This window comes from Nothoprocta perdicaria, unplaced genomic scaffold, assembly GCF_003342845.1.
Source record: "Nothoprocta perdicaria isolate Ctin4 unplaced genomic scaffold, notPer1 scaffold_16, whole genome shotgun sequence".
Lineage (NCBI taxonomy): Eukaryota > Metazoa > Chordata > Aves > Tinamiformes > Tinamidae > Nothoprocta > Nothoprocta perdicaria.
The window spans coordinates 5,744,481-5,766,883 of NW_020454760.1; the positions used below are offsets into that span (position 1 = coordinate 5,744,481).

Below are 22,403 nucleotides of genomic sequence, written 5' to 3' on the forward strand. Positions count from 1 at the left end.
GATTTTGGTGTGTTTATTTCTCTGTCTTTGAAGTGCAGATTGGATCTGTGTTGTTAATCTCCAAGAGCTGGATGAGGATTACAAGATCACGTTAACAATGAGGTGGGAGGGAAGGGCAGAGGCCAGGGAAAGAGGCTGTTGACTGCGTTTCCCTCAAACAGTGCACGTTTTCAGTCAGGTCTTGTCTTTGGTTAAGCTTGTTTAAATGTTAAAGTGAACATTTTGCTATGAGCGTATGAAAACACGTGAGCCCCTCTGCGCTATGCTAGTGGAAGCGGCAGCAAGCGGTAGCAGGGACACGGTGTCCACTTGCTCAAAGGGGCAATTCCATGGGCAGCATCGCCAGGATTGATAACTTTGCTCCCATCTTCCATAATCTTGGAGTCTTACCTGTCTGTTAAAAGCTAACCAAATGCCAGAAATGATACGGGTGGGCTGGGGAGAAATGAACTGTGGTCAGTGCTGTATTAAACACCTTTCATACCTTCTCCTTGTAATCTACTTTATTAGCCAGCATAGTATGTTGGACTTCTGAATCACATATTAGGCTTAAATTCCAACCAAGGCTAAGTAAGTTGCCTGGCATCAGTGCTGCTAGCAAATGTGTTTTCACAAAGGTGATGGGAATCCTGCTAATGGGAATCCTCTTGGAGGAAACCACTGCTCATTCCTGCACCGCGCTCTGTCCACAGCGCTGCGCCCTGTCAGGGACGGGGTGTAGGGCGAGGGTTCTCGACTTATGATCAGTAAACTTCAGACAGCAACATTAATATTATAATGGTTATTTATATAGAGGAAATCAGAAGACCGTTTTAGATTAAGAAGTGTGTTTTGTCCCAGTGTAAAAATATTAGGATTTGTTTAGTAAGATTTTTTTATTCTGGATGCTTGTTTCTCTTAGCCAACAATGTAAGAGAGAATTGAAATGGAAAAAAAAAATGGGCATACAATGACAAACTTTTCCTAATTGTTTGTCCTACATTGTTAGTTAAACATCTGTAAAAACTGTCATTGCAGTTTAAAAAGACATATTTTAATGCATTCAAATTGCTGCCATTTCTGTAACAAATCAGGTAAAAATAATGTAGAACAGTCGTTTCCTCTTTTTGTGGAAGTTTCTGGGCTTTTGAAGTTAAAGTAGATTTTTATTTCGGAAAGACAGGAGTTTTCATGCGAGATTAGCATTGCATCTGGTATGGACTCCCGTTTCCTCCCTCATTTGTGTCCCAGTGGGCGTAAGTCAGAAGATGCTGCCATCAGTTGTCACCACCTGACAAATGGCAGATGGGGACTTCTTAGGCAGCAGTAAATTGTTTGTGGCATGTCTCCTGTCTCAGAGCTGTCCCCAGGTACCAGCTATCCCCACAGTAAACAGCTATTCCCACAGGAACAGTCTGCTTGCAGTAGAAGTTTGAGGTAGTCTTGAGCACTTAATGCTAGAAAATTGTCACCTGTCAGGCTGCAGTTTTCTTTCTAAACTATGGATGGATGGTTACTCTTGTCTCTGTTTTTTTTTTCGGTTATCATTTTGCTTAAACTCTTGCTTGGTCCTGTCCCATGGCAGTGAATATTACAGGTTCAATTGTGTGAGCTGTTAAGGTGTGTGGGGGGAAGTGAATGAACACATACCTATTTTTTTAAAGCTATCCTTAGTTGTAACAATCTGATGTAATAATCAGCAGATCAGAACCTCCTTGCACAGGTGCTTAAAAAATGAAATTGAGATTTCCCACTTATTTTCTTATATAACTGTATCAGATCACTCTGATACCTCTGCTCAAAAGTCCGAATCTTTCTATTCTCCCTTTCTATTCAAGTCTTCAGTGTCACAGTTCCTTGCCTTGCTTGTTGTCTGTCTGTCTCCCTTATCTTCTTACCTTCTGTAGCCCGCCAAGGAATTATATGAAGACTAATCTTAATGTGCTACTAGTTCTTCCAGAATGTGTTATCTACATGTAGTAACAATTCCTGGGGATTATAATTATTTTTATTGTTTTTTTTTCCAAGTGATAAATCAATATTTATGAGAACTTCTTGTGTGTCTTCTGTGTTTCCTGTTAGAAGAAGCAACATAAAGATCAATTTCCTTTTTTTTTCTTTCTTTCACAGAAGCGACCATGGGGTGCATTAAAAGCAAAGAAGACAAAGGTCCAGCCATGAAATACAGGACTGATAATACTCCAGAACCTGTTAGTTCCCATACCAGCCATTATGGATCAGACTCAAGCCAAGCAACACAATCACCCGCAATAAAGGGATCAACAGTTAATTTTAATAGTCATTCCATGACTCCTTTTGGAGGACCCTCAGGAATGACACCATTTGGAGGAGCATCATCTTCATTTTCAGCTGTGCCAACTCCATATCCTAGTACTTTAACGGGTGAGTATTACATCATTTTAACTTACCTGTAAGCTTGACATTCATCTTCAAGAAATAATAATAGCTTCCCATCCAGAAATAAAGTATATATTTGAAATAAATTGCTCTTAAGGGATTTCTGTTTCTCAGAAATCTTAACTACTCAGATAGTAATTCAGACCATACCCATCATTTGGGGGGTTGGGAGTTTTCTATCTGTTCTTTGTTTGTTTGTTTTTAATGTATTTGGTGTTGAGGAGGGGGTTAAGATCAGAGCACAAAGAAATTTGGCATTAACATTAAATGCAGAAATGGGAATAAATGCTAAAACCATGTTAGAAATTCTAAGCTGTTAGAGACACACATGGAGTAATGGCTTTAAACTTTTGGAGAAAGGTACAAAATGAGAAGAATCTTGAATTTCAGGAAATTGGTAATTTAATTCTCAAACTTATTTGATTAGCTATAAGCTACTTATATTAGTGCAATAATGATTCTGTCCATAAAGATAAGGATATGCGGTGTGTGCTGAATACTATATGAACAATATGTATGAAATAAGAAAGCAGAAATCTCATGCTCGTGGTCATATGAAATCTGAAGCTGAAAATGTTAAAATGTAAAACTATTGCAATGTGCAAACATTTTAAAGCAGTGACATATATTTCATGTGTAGACCCCTCTCCCTTTATATAAAAATCTTAATACCTTTTTTTTTTTTTTTTTTTTTAAGTTTTGATTTTGTGCCCATGGCTAATCTCAGTAGTTAGCATTTGTGTGTGTGCATACAGTTTCACTTTTTTTCTTTTTTTTTCATTGTTCTTTTGCAAGGAAAGAGTGTTTTTTTTCTAGAAACTATGCAGGGACACTTCCCAAAATACCATAAATAATTCTTTGTTAGTCTATTTTTAGTTTTGCCACAGAGCTTGAATGTTAGCACAATTACAGTTTTTAAATGTTTGCTTAGTACTGTGGCATTTAAAAGCTTTAAAACACGAGAAATTTGAGATCCGTGAAAACCCTGATGGCCCTGACATTAAGCAGATCTGGAAACCAAATATGAACAGTCAGATAATGTTCACCTCCTGTTCCCTTATGGGAATCCATTAAAAAACAGATAATTAAAATGAGCATCTATCTTGTGTCAGATTTTTTTAAGCCAGCTCTGAATCCCAGTTTTGGAATAACGTGTGCAGGAATGAAATAACGGCAGCATTTCTTTTTATGCATTGGCACTAGTAAGTGAACTTTGGTGTGCTTAAAGAAGTCTTCATTTCCACCAGGGGCCTCAGTGCATTGGCCTTCCACCAGGTCTGGCTCTTTGCTCACATCAGAATTCCCGCCCTCCTGAGCATCTCCTGACGCCAGGAATGCCGCCCCCAAACAACATAAATCTTTTGCTGCAGAGCCCAGAAAGGAGGTTCTCTTGCCTGTTCCCGTGCCAGTTAGTATTAATCATGTTGTATATCTTGGACCAGGATCAACAGGAGAGATTTCTCATGGGAAGATAGTCCTGAATTTCTACTGTGTGGATTCAGGTTGATTTGGGTAAATGCCCCATCCTTTTATGATCTGGTAAAAATGATGCTGCCAACGTAATCATTTCTCATTGCTTTGCAAAATCTGTCCTGTCCCCCAAGCCCCTCCATGCACCTTTTTCTTGGTTTTTTTTTCCTAATATAAAAAAAAAAGATCAATTTAGGGTAAATGCAGTTCCATTTTTTAGATCCAAGTTGGCTGTTTTTGTGAATAAATAAAATGACAGCTTTTGTCTGGTTGTAAGTCATCAAAACTGCAGGTAGGTGTCATACAACTCATGACAGCGAACTGGGACTTCCAGGCTTGTCTGTTCTTGTCATATTATGAACCAGAGTAAATCTTGATGTATAATTTGTTTACAGAGGCATCGTGCACACCACAGCTGTCTTTGTGCAGGGATAAGCCCTCTGTAACCGTGACAAATAGAATAGTGGATCCTGTTCCGTGGCCTTTTGCTTAGGAAGAGCAAGAATAGATGGGCTTGTCAAACAGAGGGACGTAAGTGTCAGTAGTACTTAAACGAGTCCATCAGTGATGCCTGACAGAAGGATGATACGGTTGTCATCATAGCCTGTAGCTGTAAGTTTGAAGAGAGCTGGGCCGTCTTTATTCTATTAGAGAAGAAAAAGAGGAGAAATCTGTGTAAGACACACTAGCCCCTATGTTATACATTCTCGGTCACCAAACACTTTGAACTCATAGAGTATTAGTGAAAATGAAACAGAAAAAGTGGTTGTCATTATTCTGCCTTTCCGTAAGGCTCCTAGTGTTCTGCCATCCACACGCTGAACAAGAAAACTTGTTGCTTTCTACAAAACCATTTCCAGATTAGAAGAAAATTAGGCACTAATCAAAGGATAGCCTTTAAGTGACATGCTAGATCCATAAACAGCATTAAATACTAGATCACCTCAGAATGAGCCACAAAGGTGACAGTGGTGAGAGCCTTTGAGGAGCATTTGAAATGTATCTGTTTGAAATACTCTGCATTGATGCTGTTATCCTGAAATCTATTATTTTTTTTGCTGTAAAATAAACTACACTTGTGAGTGTGAGTAAAATAAATTTTCTTAGCTGAAATGTTGAAATTGAAACAACTTTACAAGGATTATATACTAGCCTTTTTGATGTTCTTAAATAATGAAAAGAGCACAAATAATACCTCTTGTTGCATGGATTTTATTTGAATCCATTCTTTCATTTTTCTGACTAGTGTTATGCTGTTTAAGAGAATTAATACTTGTTCTGATGCTGAATTAATATCTTTCTACATATAGGGTATTAAAGTGGAGTCTCTCAGTGCTTTATAAACAAGCAATATTGTGACTTCGGGGTATTGATTTTCTTCATCTGCTGAAGAGTTGTGTGGAGGTGGTTTATTTCCCTAAACATTTGGTTTCTGTTTGTATGAATATGGAATATTACCCCGCATTTTTTTTCTGCATACAGCAACTTGTGTCATCAAAATAATAATGCAAATAATAATAAACACAGGGGAAGTTATGTAACTGTGTTAATTTTTGGCTTAGATTAGGTGTTAACTTCTGGGGGATATTCTAACTAGTTCTTAATGTGTAAATCACATGCTAAGAAAACCACCTGCTCTTAACATCTTATGAGGAGTTTTTTGTTCTGTTTTTCCTACATGAACTGTAAATCATTTCCAGGTTTGCCCTGCTGAGATAATGTGATCACAGGAAGGCTTTTAATCAAATGAAAATATTTAAATGACTTGGAACTTCTCTGTCAGAAAGCATCCATAGTAAAATAGTAACATTAGAAGTAGAAAATGTCCTTTGCATATCCATTGCACTGTTGGACATGTTAATTGTAACATCTAAAGACAGAAATAATACATTTCTATAGGTGGTCTTCCATGTGTGTTATGTACATATATATGCATGTTAGAAACATAATATTATACTCTTGAAAATATATTATTTTACTGTTTGGTCTATCATTAAGCTTCCTAAACTCCCATTGACTGTGAAACTGCTTTTCTAGATCTTGGGAAGTCTGTCTGAATGGTTCACGAGCATTTTATCTATTTTAAATTTGTTAGTTATGGTACATAGTTATTGTTGCCTAGTATGTGTCATATATCCTGCTCTCCTTGCCCTCCCGCTCCTCCTTTAGTCCAGTTTTATAGACTAGTTCTTTAAAGGTGAGAAAATGTTTCTGTACAGTAAATAAAAGAGTCTTTATTTGCATCATCCTCTCACACTTGCGTGTTGTTCAAGGGGCAGGCAGCAACGTGCTGTGCACCAGAAGAGGGGCAGGGGAAGCAAATTCCCAAGAGCTGCTGGAGTTGGAATGCTCACTCTAGGAAGAATTTCTAGATATCAGTCTCTACAGTAATACAGTTATGGATCATCCTCAGCAAAAGTCTGCTTCACTGGTTGGGAGATTGGATGAAATTAAAAAGACATTTCACTGCTCTAGGGTTAATGTTTTTGTCCCTTACCCTTTACTTCAGGTTTTAGTTTCGTTGCTTGATGTGTAATCCCGTTGGGAACATATCAGTTATTTTGTAGAGCAGTTTGACAAGGAAATTATTTTGTAGAAGTTTGTACTTGGTAGCTTTATACGATGATTTCAGAGTATTGTAAGCTCTTCTAGGATTGCATTTATTAAAAATAAATTGGCTTAAGTGTTAATGCATTGTGCAGATTTTGTTGTATAAGTACTCTATTAATAAGTATTAATATAATTCCAGTGATGAATCTAGCTGCCTTTTTGGGGGGTTGAAGATGATCTTTTTTTCAGGCGTATCTGTTTGTAGACTATCCTCTACCCGAAGAAATTAGGTGGTTATTGATCCAGCTTCTACAGTGAGATGGAACCCCAAGTGTTGATTTACTTCCCGGTCAAATTTGATGAGTTGTTTTTATGGGCTAGTCCTTAAATCAAAATCATTGTTGCTCTAACATAATAATCGTAAGTGCTCTTTTTTTCTTTTTTTCCTAAGGTGGTGTTACTGTATTTGTGGCCTTATATGATTATGAAGCTAGAACTACAGATGACCTTTCATTTAAGAAAGGTGAACGGTTCCAGATCATTAACAACACGTAAGTTTTGTCACTCAGACTTTGCTAGGATGTTCAGGGGAATAAATACTAACCTAGCGTTTCTTTAAAACTTTTTTCAGTGAAGAGTAAACAGATTTTTTTTATTCGAATAAGGGATTTCAACAAATGAGGGGTTAAAATACTGATACTGATAAGACATTAACTTGGAAAAGCCCAGAGCCCTCTTCTCCTTCGTCAATAGAGTTATATCCTTTAGTTCCTCCTATAATGAGGCACAGTTATCCCTTTTCTGGCAGCAGAGGTGGAAAGTCATGTTGCTCCAGACTCTGCATGTTACAGATTCTCTCTTATGGGTAGACTGAGGGGAATGGGGAAAAACCTGCCCTGGGGATGCAGGAGTTGAGCACCTTGGCTCCAGGCCAAGTGGATCTTGCCAGGCTCCTTTGTAAATCCACCCTAGGTTATCTCCACAGTTTGGTATTCCAGCTTAATTGCAGTAATGTTACAGCGTTATGATCAGATTTCTAAAAGCCTATTAAAGATAAAATTATTTGTTCACCTTGGAGTTTTCTTTACACGCTGCGTTTGGCTGAGGTCACAGTTCCAATTCACGCATGCAATAGTTTGCATTCGTGCACTTGTCCAGTTTTATTAGCTGACTTCTCTTTGCCTTGTTGCTCACTGTCAGCTTACAGGCAGAGTGATCTAAGGCAGATTAAGGCTGGATACTGTGAATCTGTTTACAGCTCTGCCATGAAACTACTTGTTATAGATTAGTGTTTTGCATATATAGATAAATGCTGCTTTTTATATTTAGAAAAATTAAATTATAAAATTCCAGTAAGAAGCATTCACGTAGTTTGCAATAAAAAATGAAATAAATTCCAGAGCAGTGCAAATAATTTTGTATGCCTTCTTAATTAAGGTAAAATGTTATCTAAAGTCTAACCTGCTTTCATATGTGAAATTTCACATTTTAGGGAATTATGTGTTGATTATATGTTGAAGAGATAATTGATATTGCATTGCAGGGAAGGAGACTGGTGGGAAGCACGATCCATTGCTACAGGAAAAACAGGCTACATCCCAAGCAATTATGTAGCTCCTGCAGACTCCATTCAAGCAGAAGAGTAAGGCACATTCAGTTTCCTGTCACTCTGTTCTTGTTATCCATTCTGCACTTACAGTCCTATGGTGGTGGTGTCACTACATGTCATATTTAATGAAGAAGGAGGTTAATGCTACTAATTCAGTGATAGAAATGCTATTTGAATGGTGCCAAATGTATAATTATTGGAAGATGTGAGGTGGATACTCAAGTAAATGTCATATGTCTGTTTGCTAGGTGTAGGGCTAAAGACAAAAATGTGTTTTTCTGTCAAGAGACCACATACCCTCAGCTCCAGGTTTTTATATTTATTTTTTTGCCTGGTGAATTCTCATTCAAGGTCAGCTCTATTCTTAATAGCCTCTAGTCTCACATTCTGAAAAAAACATTTAAATGGGCAGTTACTGCTAAGTTATCAGCCCCAAATACCTTTTCAATACAAAATGCAATGGACTGTTTTGACTTGAGGAAATAACATTGCTTGCAGTCCCAGCACATTCAACATTCCTTTATTCCTAGAGCACTTAAAAATTGCATGGGAATATTTTGGGAATTACGAGTTGATGTGCAATCTTAGGAGTACTTGTTTCAAGGGATTAATTGCATTTATTGTACTAGAAACTATAAAACTTCACTGCTCAGTATATGAGCTGCCAGTACTGCCAGTAAGTGATTCCCTGACATGTGATCTGGCCCCTTCTCTGTTTCCTACTGCACTTCTGGGAAAACAGCCCAATTTCCAAGATGTTTCCTGAATCTCAAGCTGAGATTTTAGCATGTTACTGCTGCTCTCACCTGCCTCTTTGCTATTGAAAAGTGATTATGTCAAAGTCACAGGGTTGCTTGATGTCCCAGAGTTTCAGTTATTTTTAAAATCATGATTTGTTAGCCAAAAAATTGAGATTTTTAAACTATGTGGTAATTTTAAATATTATTTTTAATATTTTGCTGCTATTAGAGCTGTACAGGTGGCACTAGTAGAAAGCATAGTCCATTTGCTAGCTAAGAATAAAGTGTTTCCAGAGGGAAAATACTGCTCCAGAATATTGCAAAAAGCAGGGAGGGAGGATTTGACACAGGTTTATGTGATGGCTGGGGGTGGGACTGTTGTGAGTAAGTGAGGAGTGATGCACTTCACTGGAAAGGAGAAGCAGCAACTCATTCCATTGAGGTAAGCTAGTGATTTAACAGAGGTCAGTCGTAAGAAAGTGATTTAAGAAGGTTTGATGGGGAAGGTTCACTCAGTTATTTACAGTGTGGAAGACAGGGTCAGGTGAAAGTGTCAAGGAGGTGGAGAAGCCAGGTTCAGGATGGACCCCCTTGCTTTCCAAAACCCTCCCCAGGGGACCCCGACGTCAGCTGGATCCCGTCCCAGTCTCAGACATGGTCTGCAGTCAGTGTCTAAAGGGGCACGTGCACAGTGGATCACATACAACTTGGCAAAGTTGTGCGAAGTTGTGTGGATTTTCAGCACGCTCTTAGTCACTTCCTGAGGATGTGTCGCAGGTAGGAGTCTCCCAACCTCCAGCAGGAAGCCTGGGAAATGTCCCTGATCACGACTTGTTTCTGCAGTGCAGCCTGCCGTGCTGGAGAGCTCCGTAGGCTCCGGGCTGCACCCGTTTCCGGGGGGGAGATGCCTGTCTCGTGCTCCTGTCCATGTCCAGGGCAGATTTCAGCTGGCTCGTGCTCAAGAGGCACCTGGTTGTGTGCTCTTTATGGAGAGGTCAGGTTGTGGGCAGGGAAGGAGTCACCACAGGCAGCAAGGGAGGATTTGTTTTTCAATTGGAATATTTTAAAAACTAGTGCTAATTTTATTAAGTGTTACCACAGCACTTGGAATAGATTTTGTTTACTTTAAAGTTCACTTGTTAGTCCTTGGCTTTGATAGCATTTATAGATTTTTGTTTTGTTATTGTTGCTGGAATTACAAGAGTGAAAGCAATATGCAGCCACCAAATTGTTAGGATTATCTTTCTTGAGTGGTCTTTTCTAAGCCTGAAGACCTTTATATCACAAGCTGCTTACAACAGGATCCGTATTATCCATATGGCTTTTGAATGCTGTGAAATTACAAATACTGAACACTCATAAAAGGACAAATAAACCCTTCTATTACTTTGTAGGTAGTAAAATAAAATAACACTTTACACCATAATTTGTAAATAGCCATCGTGGTCTAGGGAAGTGGCATTTTCATGTGAAGTGATTGCTGGGGTGGAAGTTTGCAGCAGTAAAATTATAGGTTACATCTAAATTGCCCTAAACATACATACTCCCATAGCTCATTCTGACTTTACACATCTACTTCAATGGTCAAACTGCAAGCATGAGAAAATATAAAAAGTAAGTTTGATATTTCTGAATGACTCCATAGGTCATTCTGATCACATGCCAGCAAAATGATCCTTTCTTACCTGCTTTTCTTTTTTTGTCACACAAAACGTTTCTGTCACAACTGTTATTTTGCAGTAGTTTCTGATACTGTTTTTTTTCTCCCCCTACACCTACAGTGCCAAATTTCCTCAGTACTACAACAATCCCAAATTAAAATATTTGAAATTTACACTTTGCTTCATTTTACGATTTCTGAGGCGCCCTGTCCCAATAAAATATGATTAGAAGTAAGGGTTATTCCAAAGCCTGAAGATTCACTGGGAGCTGAATGCTCAAATTGCCCCTGGCCCAGGACAAAACTTTGGAGGACAAAACTTTCTGAGGATGAGCATGCTTTGGGAGTACAGGAGAAGAAATTTCATTTGTGAAAGAAGAGATGATGGCTGTAAGGCTGACGGGGAGATTCTAACTGGACATAAGTCAAAAAAACCCACATTGATGACAGCCTGGCAATAGCACAGGTTGCATAAAGGTTGCATAAAAATATCTTTTTTTATTTCTTTATCTGTTTACATAAGCTTATCTTTATTTACAGATATTTCCTTTAACTTTTTCTAGATGGTATTTTGGTAAGATGGGCAGGAAGGATGCAGAAAGGCTACTTCTAAATCCTGGGAACCAGCGTGGTATTTTCTTAGTAAGAGAGAGTGAAACCACTAAAGGTAGGTATATTTCTGCGTATTTCCTTCCCTCCTCTCCCCCTGTTGCCCTGGCCTCCCAAATATAGTGGCCATTTTTAGGTCTATTACCTTACACCTATACATGTGTATATGTGTGATAAGACATTTATTAAATGTTTGTTTAATAAAACTCCATTTATTATTATGGAATTTATTAATTCTATTTAATTAAATGGAATATTTATTAAATATGCTTTTCTATTTGGTTCTTTACCAAAAAAAAATTTTTTTTAGGTGCTTATTCCCTTTCCATACGTGACTGGGATGAGGTCAGAGGTGACAATGTGAAACACTACAAAATCAGAAAACTTGATAATGGTGGATACTATATCACAACCAGAGCACAATTTGAATCACTGCAGAAGTTGGTAAAGCACTACAGAGGTAAGCCGAAATTCCAGTGATCCAGTATTTCTCTGCAGGTGGATGAAAAATTGCATATGTAGCTTTTTTTTTTTTTAATTCACTGTTATAAAAATTGCTTTTTGACTTTGACAAACAATACATTAAATAGTTCTTTTATCAACATTAACATGTTCCTTTTATTATACTTTTATTCCATCTGTCTACAAAACTTGATTCTCCATTTTCCAGAACACGCTGATGGGCTGTGCCATAAGCTGACAACTGTGTGTCCAACTGTGAAACCACAAACCCAGGGACTAGCAAAAGATGCCTGGGAAATTCCCAGAGAATCTTTGAGGCTAGAGGTGAAGTTGGGCCAAGGATGCTTTGGTGAAGTGTGGATGGGTAAGGGTAGCACTTCTCAGTTGTTTGTAGATTGTTTTAATAACATTTTAGGCAAATCAGTATTAAAGTCTGAAGAGATAGTTTGATAAAGAATAGAAGGGAAAAGTAATTGTGATCAATCATGTGAATTTAAAGTAATTTTCAATATAGTTACTAATTTATAATTATTAGCTGTCAAAGCAGAAGCCTAAAGCAAATGATTTCAGTCAGAAACACTCTTCAGCGTTCTAACAGAGAATAAAATATAATTGGATTCTCCAGGAACATGGAATGGAACCACAAAAGTAGCAATCAAGACACTAAAACCTGGTACCATGATGCCAGAAGCTTTCCTGCAGGAGGCACAGATCATGAAGAAATTACGACACGACAAGCTTGTACCCCTGTATGCTGTTGTTTCTGAGGAGCCAATCTACATAGTCACTGAATTCATGACAAAAGGTGTGTGACTGAATAACTTCTTCCATACTGAATTTAAAAGTTTGTTTAAAATATCAGCAACAAAGTAAATGTTTAATTAACATTAGGTTTAAACTGACTGGAGTATAAATGGTAATTTTGATTAAATTAAAATGAGCAACACTTGACCTACTTGAAGCAGTTTGGATTTAGACCATGGGATTTTTGCACATCTGTTTCATTCCTGTTAATCTTCCAAGAGGTTTTTTTTTCCTTTTTTTTGATCTGAGATGGAGAAAAGTCTGTGCCAAGTCCCCAGATAAACAGCAGCCGCAGCATGGGGCTGACCTGTCACACTTGTATTTTTGATGGAAAAAAAATACAGCAAATGACTGAAAACATACTAGAGACCCAATTCATGACTGCTGCAATAAATTCCATTGCAAAATCTACAACTTAGGTTTTCTTTTTCCCTCACAATCACACTCATTTCTATAGTTTTGAAAGGTTGATTAATTCTCTTTATTCATTCTTTATTCACTCTTTATATTTTCCTTAAAAATAAGGATAGAGTCAATTATAAGCATTGTTTGGGTTGTAAGTTAGTAAATGAGCATTTCCAAACAGAGTTTGGAAGCTGAATGTGTAAATCATCATGTCTAGATCAAGTTCATGATTTTTACCATGTTTTCCCCAAATGTTTGTGTTATTTTTTTACAGGCAGCTTGCTAGACTTCCTAAAAGAAGGGGAAGGGAAGTACTTAAAACTCCCCCAACTGGTTGACATGGCTGCACAGGTACATTTTATAAACCAAAAATATGTATTTTGTTTTTAGACAAGAGATTTGAAAGTATATCAGATATAAACTTAGCATAATTATTGGATATTGTAGCTATTGCTTACTTTTCTATATATCATCTGTGGTAGATTTGTAAGTTGTCAAAGAAAACTATCTAGGACCAAATTAGCAAATACTGTAACCAGATTCCTATAGCCAGTAGGTGTTCATAAGGTCTTGCTTTGTAATACTTCCCATGCTAGTGTAATGGGAGTGGAACTAAAATAAAAGGACATACAGTAATGCTTTGAAGAAGTTAATATAGTTCTCAAAGTAATTCTTAATAAAACTTTATTTTTAAGATTGCTGATGGCATGGCTTACATTGAAAGAATGAACTACATCCACAGGGATCTCCGGGCAGCTAACATTCTTGTAGGAGACAATCTTGTGTGTAAAATAGCAGACTTTGGTTTAGCACGGCTAATAGAGGACAATGAGTACACTGCAAGACAAGGTAAGACTGAATAAATAAATCCAGGTGCCTTGAAGTTCTGATGAGTTGTCACATTTAGTACAATTTCTCCATGTGTTCTGTCTCCGCGATAAAAAATATGTATATAAGTGTACCATCATAGTTGTGCAAGTTCAGTTTTTGTAGTTTCTACTTTTCAAAATTATTTGGCAGATTGCTCATTCTTTCAAACACATTTTTTAGTTTTTTCTTTTTTTGGGGGGGTGGAAAAAAGAGCTAGTGTTTGAAGAGGGCTGAGAGTCTGTAGAGGGTGCTTATCACATCCTGAAGATTATTTCCCTTTTTAAACTACTTAGAAAAATTGTAGCCAGTAGTTACTATCCTAATGCTTTTAAGTTTGAAATATTAAGGCACTAAGTCACCTCAAATTTGGTTCAGTAAAACAATAATGTAAAAATTTAAGTGCAGCATTACTTCAAAATATTCTGAAATGTTAAGCAGCTGATACATAAGCAAGAGAAAATTAAGTATCTGTCTTTCCAATGTCTTTAGGAGCTAAATTTCCAATTAAATGGACAGCTCCTGAGGCAGCGTTGTATGGTCGGTTTACAATCAAGTCAGATGTGTGGTCGTTTGGAATTCTACTGACAGAGCTGGTAACAAAAGGGAGAGTGCCATATCCAGGTAAGGGGAAATCTAAGATGTTTTCTTTTATCAGTGGAGTGTTTTTTCTTCCGTGCTTTTGAAGCTTCCTTTTGTATTTATAGCTTCATTCAGAGTCCCCAGACAACAAGCAGAGACCAACACTTAGTCATGCTTTGCTGGTTCTTGTGTTCACAAAGTTTCTTGTTTTAGTTACAGATTAACAAGTGTATAATTGAAGTGCTCTGTGTTCCGCATTTGTAAACATGACTGATAGGTCATTTCAGATCATTTATGTTTTGCTAGCTATCAGATTGTAAAATTTTTATTTTTGACATATTCCCAATTTGCAGTATCTGTCGAGTGAACATGCTAGACCAGTTTTTGAAACAAAACATATGTCACATCTTTTGTTAGACATTTTGTCATTTGGGACTCAAATTTTAAGACACTTCTGTTAGATATAGACTGTCTCTTTCATGGGCAGATACAAATTAAGTGGTCCTTGAATTGAATTAATAATGCACAAGAATATACTTGGGTCTGTTCTTCTGGAAAGGTGCCTTGTACACAAAACAGTGGTAAATGACCTGTATCAAAACATAAGAATAAGTGTACAAATGGACAAAGAACCAGGTATTGAGGAACTGTTGGAATAATGAAATAATTTTCAGAAAATGTATTTAATGGGAAAATATTTTAAATTCATTCAGTATGAAGTATACTTATAGGCACTGTCATGGCAGCTTCATGTGCATGTCCGAACCGCATTGTGTCCTCAGAAAGAACCTCTAAAAAAAAATATGGCAAACTGTACTGCAGGTAATGTCATTAAGATAAAATGCTTTTGTTTTAGGGATGGTGAATCGGGAAGTTCTGGAACAGGTGGAACGTGGATATAGGATGCCTTGTCCACAAGGCTGTCCAGAGTCTCTCCACGAGTTAATGAAACTGTGTTGGAAGAAGGACCCTGATGAGAGACCAACATTTGAATATATACAGTCTTTCCTGGAGGACTACTTTACTGCTACAGAACCACAGTACCAGCCTGGAGACAATTTATAAGCCAACAATCTGTATAACATACACAAATCTGCCAAATGTAAAAGACTTGCAAAGAATTCCTGATGTCTTTAAGGAATCAAAGGAAAGAAAATCTTCGCTACTTTGCATGCTTTTAATGGCAAACTGGAATTTCATAATACAGTTGCACAAAACCACTTTTGAAGTGTTATAATTACCAATGATGGAATTCTGTTTGTTTGTTTTTTCTTTTTCCCAACTTATTTCAGGGTCCAAAGGAAGCTTATTGAAAAATACAGGGTGGTAAAACAAGAGCTAGTGTGAACAATAGCAGCAAACCCAGTGTTTGAAATCATTTATTTTCCAGGTATTTAGTAATCATTCTACTAAGAGGGAATTGTCTGGAGTTGCAAGTGGCTCTGAGTAGGACATTTTAAAGCAGAGGAACTTTATGGGACCAAATAATTCTATTCCAGTTCTGTAAAACTTCCTGCACTAAAATTCCATGGGTATTTTCTTTTAAAGGTGATGCAACCCTATTGATGCATAGTCTTTATCTTTAAGCTTCCTCTTATATGGACTTAATTAGGGTAGGCAGGTTAAAGGAGAAATTGGAACAATATATGACAAACTTTGATCTAAATTGTAGACCTCAATAGTGAAATTAGAGAGCATAATGCACTGTGTTTAATACGTGTTATTAATGTAACTGGAAAGTAGCATGAGGGATTTTTCTTTTTTTTTTTCTTTCTGCATAGCTAATTAAGAATAATGAAGGTAACTAGAAAATGAGGTAATATTTTATAAAGTTACGCTGATAAAGTATGATGATATTTGAACTTGAAACTATGTAATAAAATTGGGGTGGGGGAAAATCCTTTAATCTTTTAAGCTCTAATCTTACAAAGAGCTTTTGTGTGGGAAAACTACCTGAACAAAGCTCACCAAGAAAGCAAGACTGAAGCTGGTAAATGGCCACTTTTAGCCCATTTTCAGAGACAGATTTGGTACTGTTATATGTGGCTTTTATATTGTTAATAAGGGTGGGTGCCACAAATGTAAACTGTCACTAGTTCAGGGATTTGATTGCACTTTTGCTTCTCTTGACTATTAAGACACTCTTACACACAGTTTCGCTTCCCACTTTTGCCCTTCCCATAGAATTATTTAACTAAAAGTAAACAGAAGAAAATGTGAAAGTATAGAAACTAAAGGGATAAAATATATTTAATATTGACCGAATATAGTGACAATGAACTTTTGTTGGCATTCAGCGCAGCTTACACAACATCTAGATTTTATTTTCTTCAGCTACTGACATATCAAGCAATAACATCATGTCTTCTATCCAACAATTTGCATGAGGTTTTTGAATTTCTGATCAAGCTTGTATAATTTGATTTTGAAACACTAAACTCATACTTAGCTGTTGGGTTGAAATTTGTATTATCATTGTAAAGCTATCCAACTAGCAGATTTCAGAAAAGTTGGTTATAGTTTCGGTACTAAACCTAACAACTTTCCATGGGTTTACACTACACTGAATCTAGCTACCAAATGGATCTTTATAAGAACAATGCCATCATATTCCATTTTCCCTCCTCATCCGTTATCATCTGTATGTCTGTGGTTATCAAATTTTACAAGGGCTTTATGTATAAAAAAAAAAAAAAGCCAAAAAAAAAAAAGGAATTTTAATTTTTCTAAATATTTTAAAATGAATAACACAATCATGTGAGTTTATGTATTAATACAGCTATAACAAAGAATGCCAGAAAATGACACTGGCATTATTTGGATTTTAATTACTGAATGGAACAGTTCATTGTAGTAACACTTGTATAGTAATGAAATAAAACACTAACTTAATGAACGTGTTCATTGTAAATGGTTGTGTATTATAAAACTTCTCCAAAAGAGATTGTATGTTTATGAGAATTTATTTGTGTTTCACCTCAAGACCTTGATGTGGTTCTTACCCCTAACAGAGATTAAAATTCACATTCACCTTTTTTATATAAATAGTAATAAGTTTAATTATGTAACTAAGTATTTTTATAAAGTATGGCATTGTTGAACTGTTTTGCAGAATTGGTTCAAAATAAATTTCTCCTTGATTGCATCTGCTTATTTTAAAGACTTCAATGACAAAAAAAAAAAAAAAAGAAAAGGAAACAAAAAAAAAGAATAACCTTCTTATGGAGGGAAGAGGGAGGGGAACAGAAGAGGAAAATGAACTTTGCAGCTGTAGCTGTCTTGATGAGGTTTTAGGTGTTTTTCCTCTGTGAACTCCGTTAATGTGCTTTCATGAAAGATGACGAGTTCATGGTGTGCTTTACACTATTGCTGTGAAAAAGAGATTTTTTCTGTTTCGGAAAGCTTTCAGTTCGGAAGACCTGGCAAGAACTGGCCAGGATGGACCAGTTCTGTCTAGACTTAAAGCTGATCGCCAGGTGGATGGATGGACAGACAGACTGGGAATCCTTGGGACACAAATTCCAAAGTCAAATCTCAGCCGGCAGTCAGCACTGCACCGTAGGCCAACGCACATCTCTCTTATTTATCCAGCATTAGCAGTCACTACTGATTCCTGTGCAGTTTTTCAGGGAGTTTTATAAATCCGTTCATGTGCTAGTTGAATGTTACCTATCTCAGTGACCAGTACTACTCGAATGCCAAATCTCAGGATTTGGGATTTGAAATGTATGTTCTTTCGATGTATGAACATACGTTTGGAATGTATGTTCGGAGCCACTGTAGGTGCAGCAGCCAGTACTGTCAGCGCCCTGTTCCTGACTTTCAGTAACAACTAATGCAACACTAAACCTTCCTACAGAATCCATGAACTGCAAAGTTTACTGTATTTTTAATATTTCCTGTAATGTTATTAATGTTTTACTATTTTTAATGACAGCAGTTCTGTAATATTTCTGGTAATCTGTGCTCTCCCCATTGTCCGCCACACCTTGGTCATAGCCATTTTCTCGTGACAGGGCTGCACGTGGTTTCTGTCATGCGTTGTTTCCAGCTGTAGTATTTGAAAAATACTTTCATAACACTTGAGTAAATTTCTAAACAACAACAAAAAAAAAGGGTATGATCCTACTGTTTAGGTAAAATACATCCCTATTGTAGCATAAAGCATCACCAAAAGAATCTAACATGTTCTTAGGTTGGCAAGTATTGAATTCTGTCATTCACTGCGTTTGTGACTAGCTCTTACCTTTCCTAGGCAGATTTTTAGTGGTATTTTTAAAAAAGTCTCCCATGGCTTGCTGATGGCTAGAATCATGCCAGAGTATTGTTCTTCCTCCCATTCTTCTGAGATTCTGGCAATTCTGAAACATGATCTACATACTGAGAAACCTTCAAATGTGGAGTGAACATAAACTTAGCTAATTTTAATAATAAGCCCCAACCTCTTGTTATTTATTTTGACCTGTTTAATCCAATAAAATTCTCTGTTTTTAACTTCTCTGTGAAGATGCTGTAGATGTTTGTACCAACTTTCCCCCAACATTTTTGACTGCTGCAGAGCCTCAGAGCCTTGTTGTATATAACCCCCGAAGATCCGTGCTCAAATGATGCAGTCAGTGTGTTGTAAACAGCAGTCGAATTCTCATACCTTGCTAAGAAATACAGGGCTAAACTTGAGTCATTGCTTTGGGGACCAGAACTATGGGTGGGTAGTTACCTGCCAAGGCCCTGCATTTTGCTTCGGTTCCTCCCTGTTTTTTGCGGCAGGGACTTGAGGCACTTTGTGCAGACACCAGGAGGAGCAGGTGCCTCCAAGCTCCGCATCCTGCTCCTGCTTCGGCCTCGCCGACACGCAGGAGCTGAGCGGCGTCGGCCTCTCAGCCCGTGGGAGGCTGTGGTCACCTGCCCCTCACGTTCCCACCCTGTGGGAATGCTCCTCACGCTCCTCCAGCCATGCTGCCATTTGCAAGATGGGAAGAGGTGGCACACGGGGATGGAGGCGCCTGCCTCCGATACCGCAGCCAGGGGCGGGAGGTCCCATCTAGCCTCCTGGGTTGCCGCTGCATCTTACGTAGGTGACTGTGAAGTGGGAAGGAGGTTTAGGTGGGGTGCAAAACCAAATGCAGGACTTCATTCGTGGCTGCAGGGGCAAGAGTTCACTCTAGAGTAAGGTTCCTTTTTGCCTGGCTTTCTGCCTTCTCTCATGGCACTTGAGGGAGAATGATGGCTGGAAAAATACCAGTGGCTTCGTATTTTGGAGAAGGGGTAGAAACAGGCATGCAGGCTGTGATGCTTCTGTATCAGCTCACCCCAGCTACCGCAAAGCTGAGCACCTGAATATTGGCTTGGAGACCCAATGCAACAGGAGAACAGCATGTTCGTGTCAAACTGATGCAGAGACTGAACCAGAGAGATCCTGGTTCCTGGAGACCCTGCTGATAGGCACTGTGTGGATGCGGGATTTGGCATTGGTTTTCCTTCCGCTCTGTGTTCTGTACTGAATGTTCAGGTATATCCTGAGAGATCTGTGTTCTTCACTGGCCCTCATCTTGGAGATTGTTTTTCTTGTCAGTTCTGCATGCAAGCATTTGGGTTTTGTGTATGGCACTTTGGTTGCTTATTCTTAACATTCTTACTTTAAAGTCTTATTTTTGTTACATTGCAGTCATGGTTGAGGAATAAAACTATTTATAGCCTTATATGTATTGACAGAGCGTTGTCCATCTTCTCTGTTTCACTTAAGTGAGACAGACGTATGCTTTTGATTTGTTCTTCTTAAAGGAGAAGGGACACTAACAGTTACCTAATTAATCTTAGCAGAGCCTGAGGAACAGACACCAGTATTTTAAAAGAGAACCAGGCTGTTGAAGAATGAGTCCTGTACCAACACTGGAACGAACTGCTGTGGGAGCATTCCTTTTTTGTGGAAAAGCTCCTCACAGTGGGAGCATTTGCACTCTCTTTTTTGTGTCCTGCTGCTAGGTTATTAAGTCTCTAGCTGAGACCACTGATATGTACATACTATGGCATGGATGGATTGCTGCATCTTTCATTAAGAGATGCTGAAAATCCACCCCAAGCATGCTAATAATTAGGCAAATTAGGCCTTTTTTTTTTTTTTTTCCTTGCTGCATCTACTAATCATTCAATATTCAGCATTTATTCACATTTGGGGCTTTCTTCCAGGAACTCTGGCTGGTGACCCTTACCTCTACTTGAATATCTGGGAGCACTAGAGTTACACTTTTTGGATAAGCAGGGATTTCAAGTGTTGCAAAAGGAGGAAAGAATAAATCTCAGTTCCAATCTGGTGCTTTTGAAACAAAAAAAAAACCCACAGCATGAATAAACAGAACATCTAATAATTTCACTGCTTCATCCTGAAAGCAGTGAGGATGGCCCCTCTGCACAGAGTGGGGTCTGCCCAGCAAGGACATGTTGAAGGTCTGCTGTCCAAGAGCAGATGATAGTGCTGCACCATAGCTCATTCCTGCTAGGAGGCTGAGCCTGTTAACTGCATCCAAAGGAATTCTTTTTGAAGAGCTCCAGAGAAAAGGCAAGAGCTGTGGCTCACATGTTTGACAGTGGAAACTGGCTCCCAAACGACTTACATCCCTTGCTCTCTTCACCTTCCTCTACCTTTCTAAGCAAGATGTTGCCATTCACTGCAATTCATTGGCTTTTATTTCTCTGTGATATGGCTGTGTAGTAACAGTATGAGTGTGCATGAGAATCTCAGAATTAAAGATCAGTAGCTTTTAGCAGCTTTATCTACCATCACTTTTTTCTTTTTTCTTTTTTTTTTTTTTTTTCATAGGAGGTGACTGGCAAAATAAGAGGGCCTAATAAAGCAAATTCAGATGTGTATCGCTTTCGCTGCAGTACTTCCTTCACTTCTGGAATAACTGTCTTTTCCATACTGGTTTATGAGCAGCATAAATTTAAACTCTTTCCTTTGTACTAAAGGACTGTTAAGTTCAACAGAAATATTTTCTCTATTTACATTTTTATCTAGGGCCATTTGTTAAGGACCTGGATAAACTTAAAAGGAAATATTTATGGAAAATTACTGAAAACTCGAAGGGAATTCTCTGCTGTTTTTCTGGAGATCTTCATGGAGAAAATCTCAACCTGGAAGCGATTAGACATTCTGAATGCTCATGGAAGAGCAAGTATTCCCTGTAGCACTGCGTCAAAACTGTGCATTTTATCTTCCTCCCACATTTGTCAAAAGAGAGCCACTTGGCAAGAGAGGGTTTTTATTCACAGGAAACCAAAGTTCAATCAATATCTTCCCTGGGTTTAAGCTTATAATGAGTAGATTACTAAAAACATATTCTCTGGCGCCACTGTAATTCGAACGGTCTCAGCCTACTCTGACTGCTACTAAGTGTTTTGAAGAGCAACTGTATATGTACTTGGCAGCAGATATGCCCTGTGAGTTCAATCGATCATTAAGGTGAGTAACAAGGAATGGCAGACTCTAGCTTGGGTGACACACGGCATTCCAGAAGGTGGGGAGAAACCCATTTTGGTCGGCCAGCCGAGTTTGGAAAAATGCCGCTAGATAATGAACAATCCTCCATTCCCGCTCCAAGATAGATAGTTTACCCTTCTGCCAGGCAAAAGACAGAAATCTGCTGCTATACCACTACTCTCTTCAAGGTTTCCAAAGGCATCTGCCATCCCACTCAACAGTCATTTGTAACTAACACATAGCACTTCTCACTCTTGAACCTCTCCTAAATTAAATCAGTTTGCAAATGTCCTGATGGGAAATCAAGGCACGATGACAATAGGCACCTCACTTCATCCGGCATGAGTTTGGAGACAGGAAGAGAGCCAAGGACATAAACCAGGACTTGGTCTGATACCAAGCCCACCATTACCTTCTGGTGGGCAGCTTTCAGTGATAACACTCTCTGATAAGTAAGTATATAAGTACATGTAAGTTCTTTAGTTTTTTGTTCTTTTTTAAAAACAAGGTTTTTAGAGCAAGGTTAATGAATTTACTAAATACTCAATCTGTTTTTGTTCACATAAGCATCTGTCTTGCTTATACAAAGTCATCTGTACAGTCCCGTGTTAACCTGTCCATCAGCTCCGCTTTCTGAGCAGGAGTTATTGACTCTGCTCCTTGCCTCTTGGCTGAGCTGACTGAAGAACTGATCTCTCCCCTGTGTGCGGATGTGGATATTAACCTTGACTTAGTAGCATGAGTTCTTGATTTCTGTCCCTTTTCTGAACC

The 22,403-nt window shown here is 38.1% G+C and overlaps 1 protein-coding gene across 1 annotated transcript; it reads left to right on the plus strand.

Annotated features, from left to right (window-relative positions):
* The first annotated feature begins 2,112 nt into the window (after positions 1-2,112).
* On the plus strand, positions 2,113-16,648 carry YES1 (YES proto-oncogene 1, Src family tyrosine kinase). The gene is made up of 11 exons (XM_026035382.1): positions 2,113-2,382; positions 6,869-6,968; positions 7,961-8,059; positions 10,990-11,093; positions 11,346-11,495; positions 11,706-11,861; positions 12,123-12,302; positions 12,981-13,057; positions 13,402-13,555; positions 14,066-14,197; positions 15,012-16,648. Exons 1-11 carry the CDS (start codon positions 2,118-2,120, stop codon positions 15,218-15,220), a joined length of 1,626 nt encoding a protein of 541 aa, XP_025891167.1. The 5' UTR covers positions 2,113-2,117; the 3' UTR covers positions 15,221-16,648.
* Positions 16,649-22,403: the final 5,755 nt, after the last annotated feature.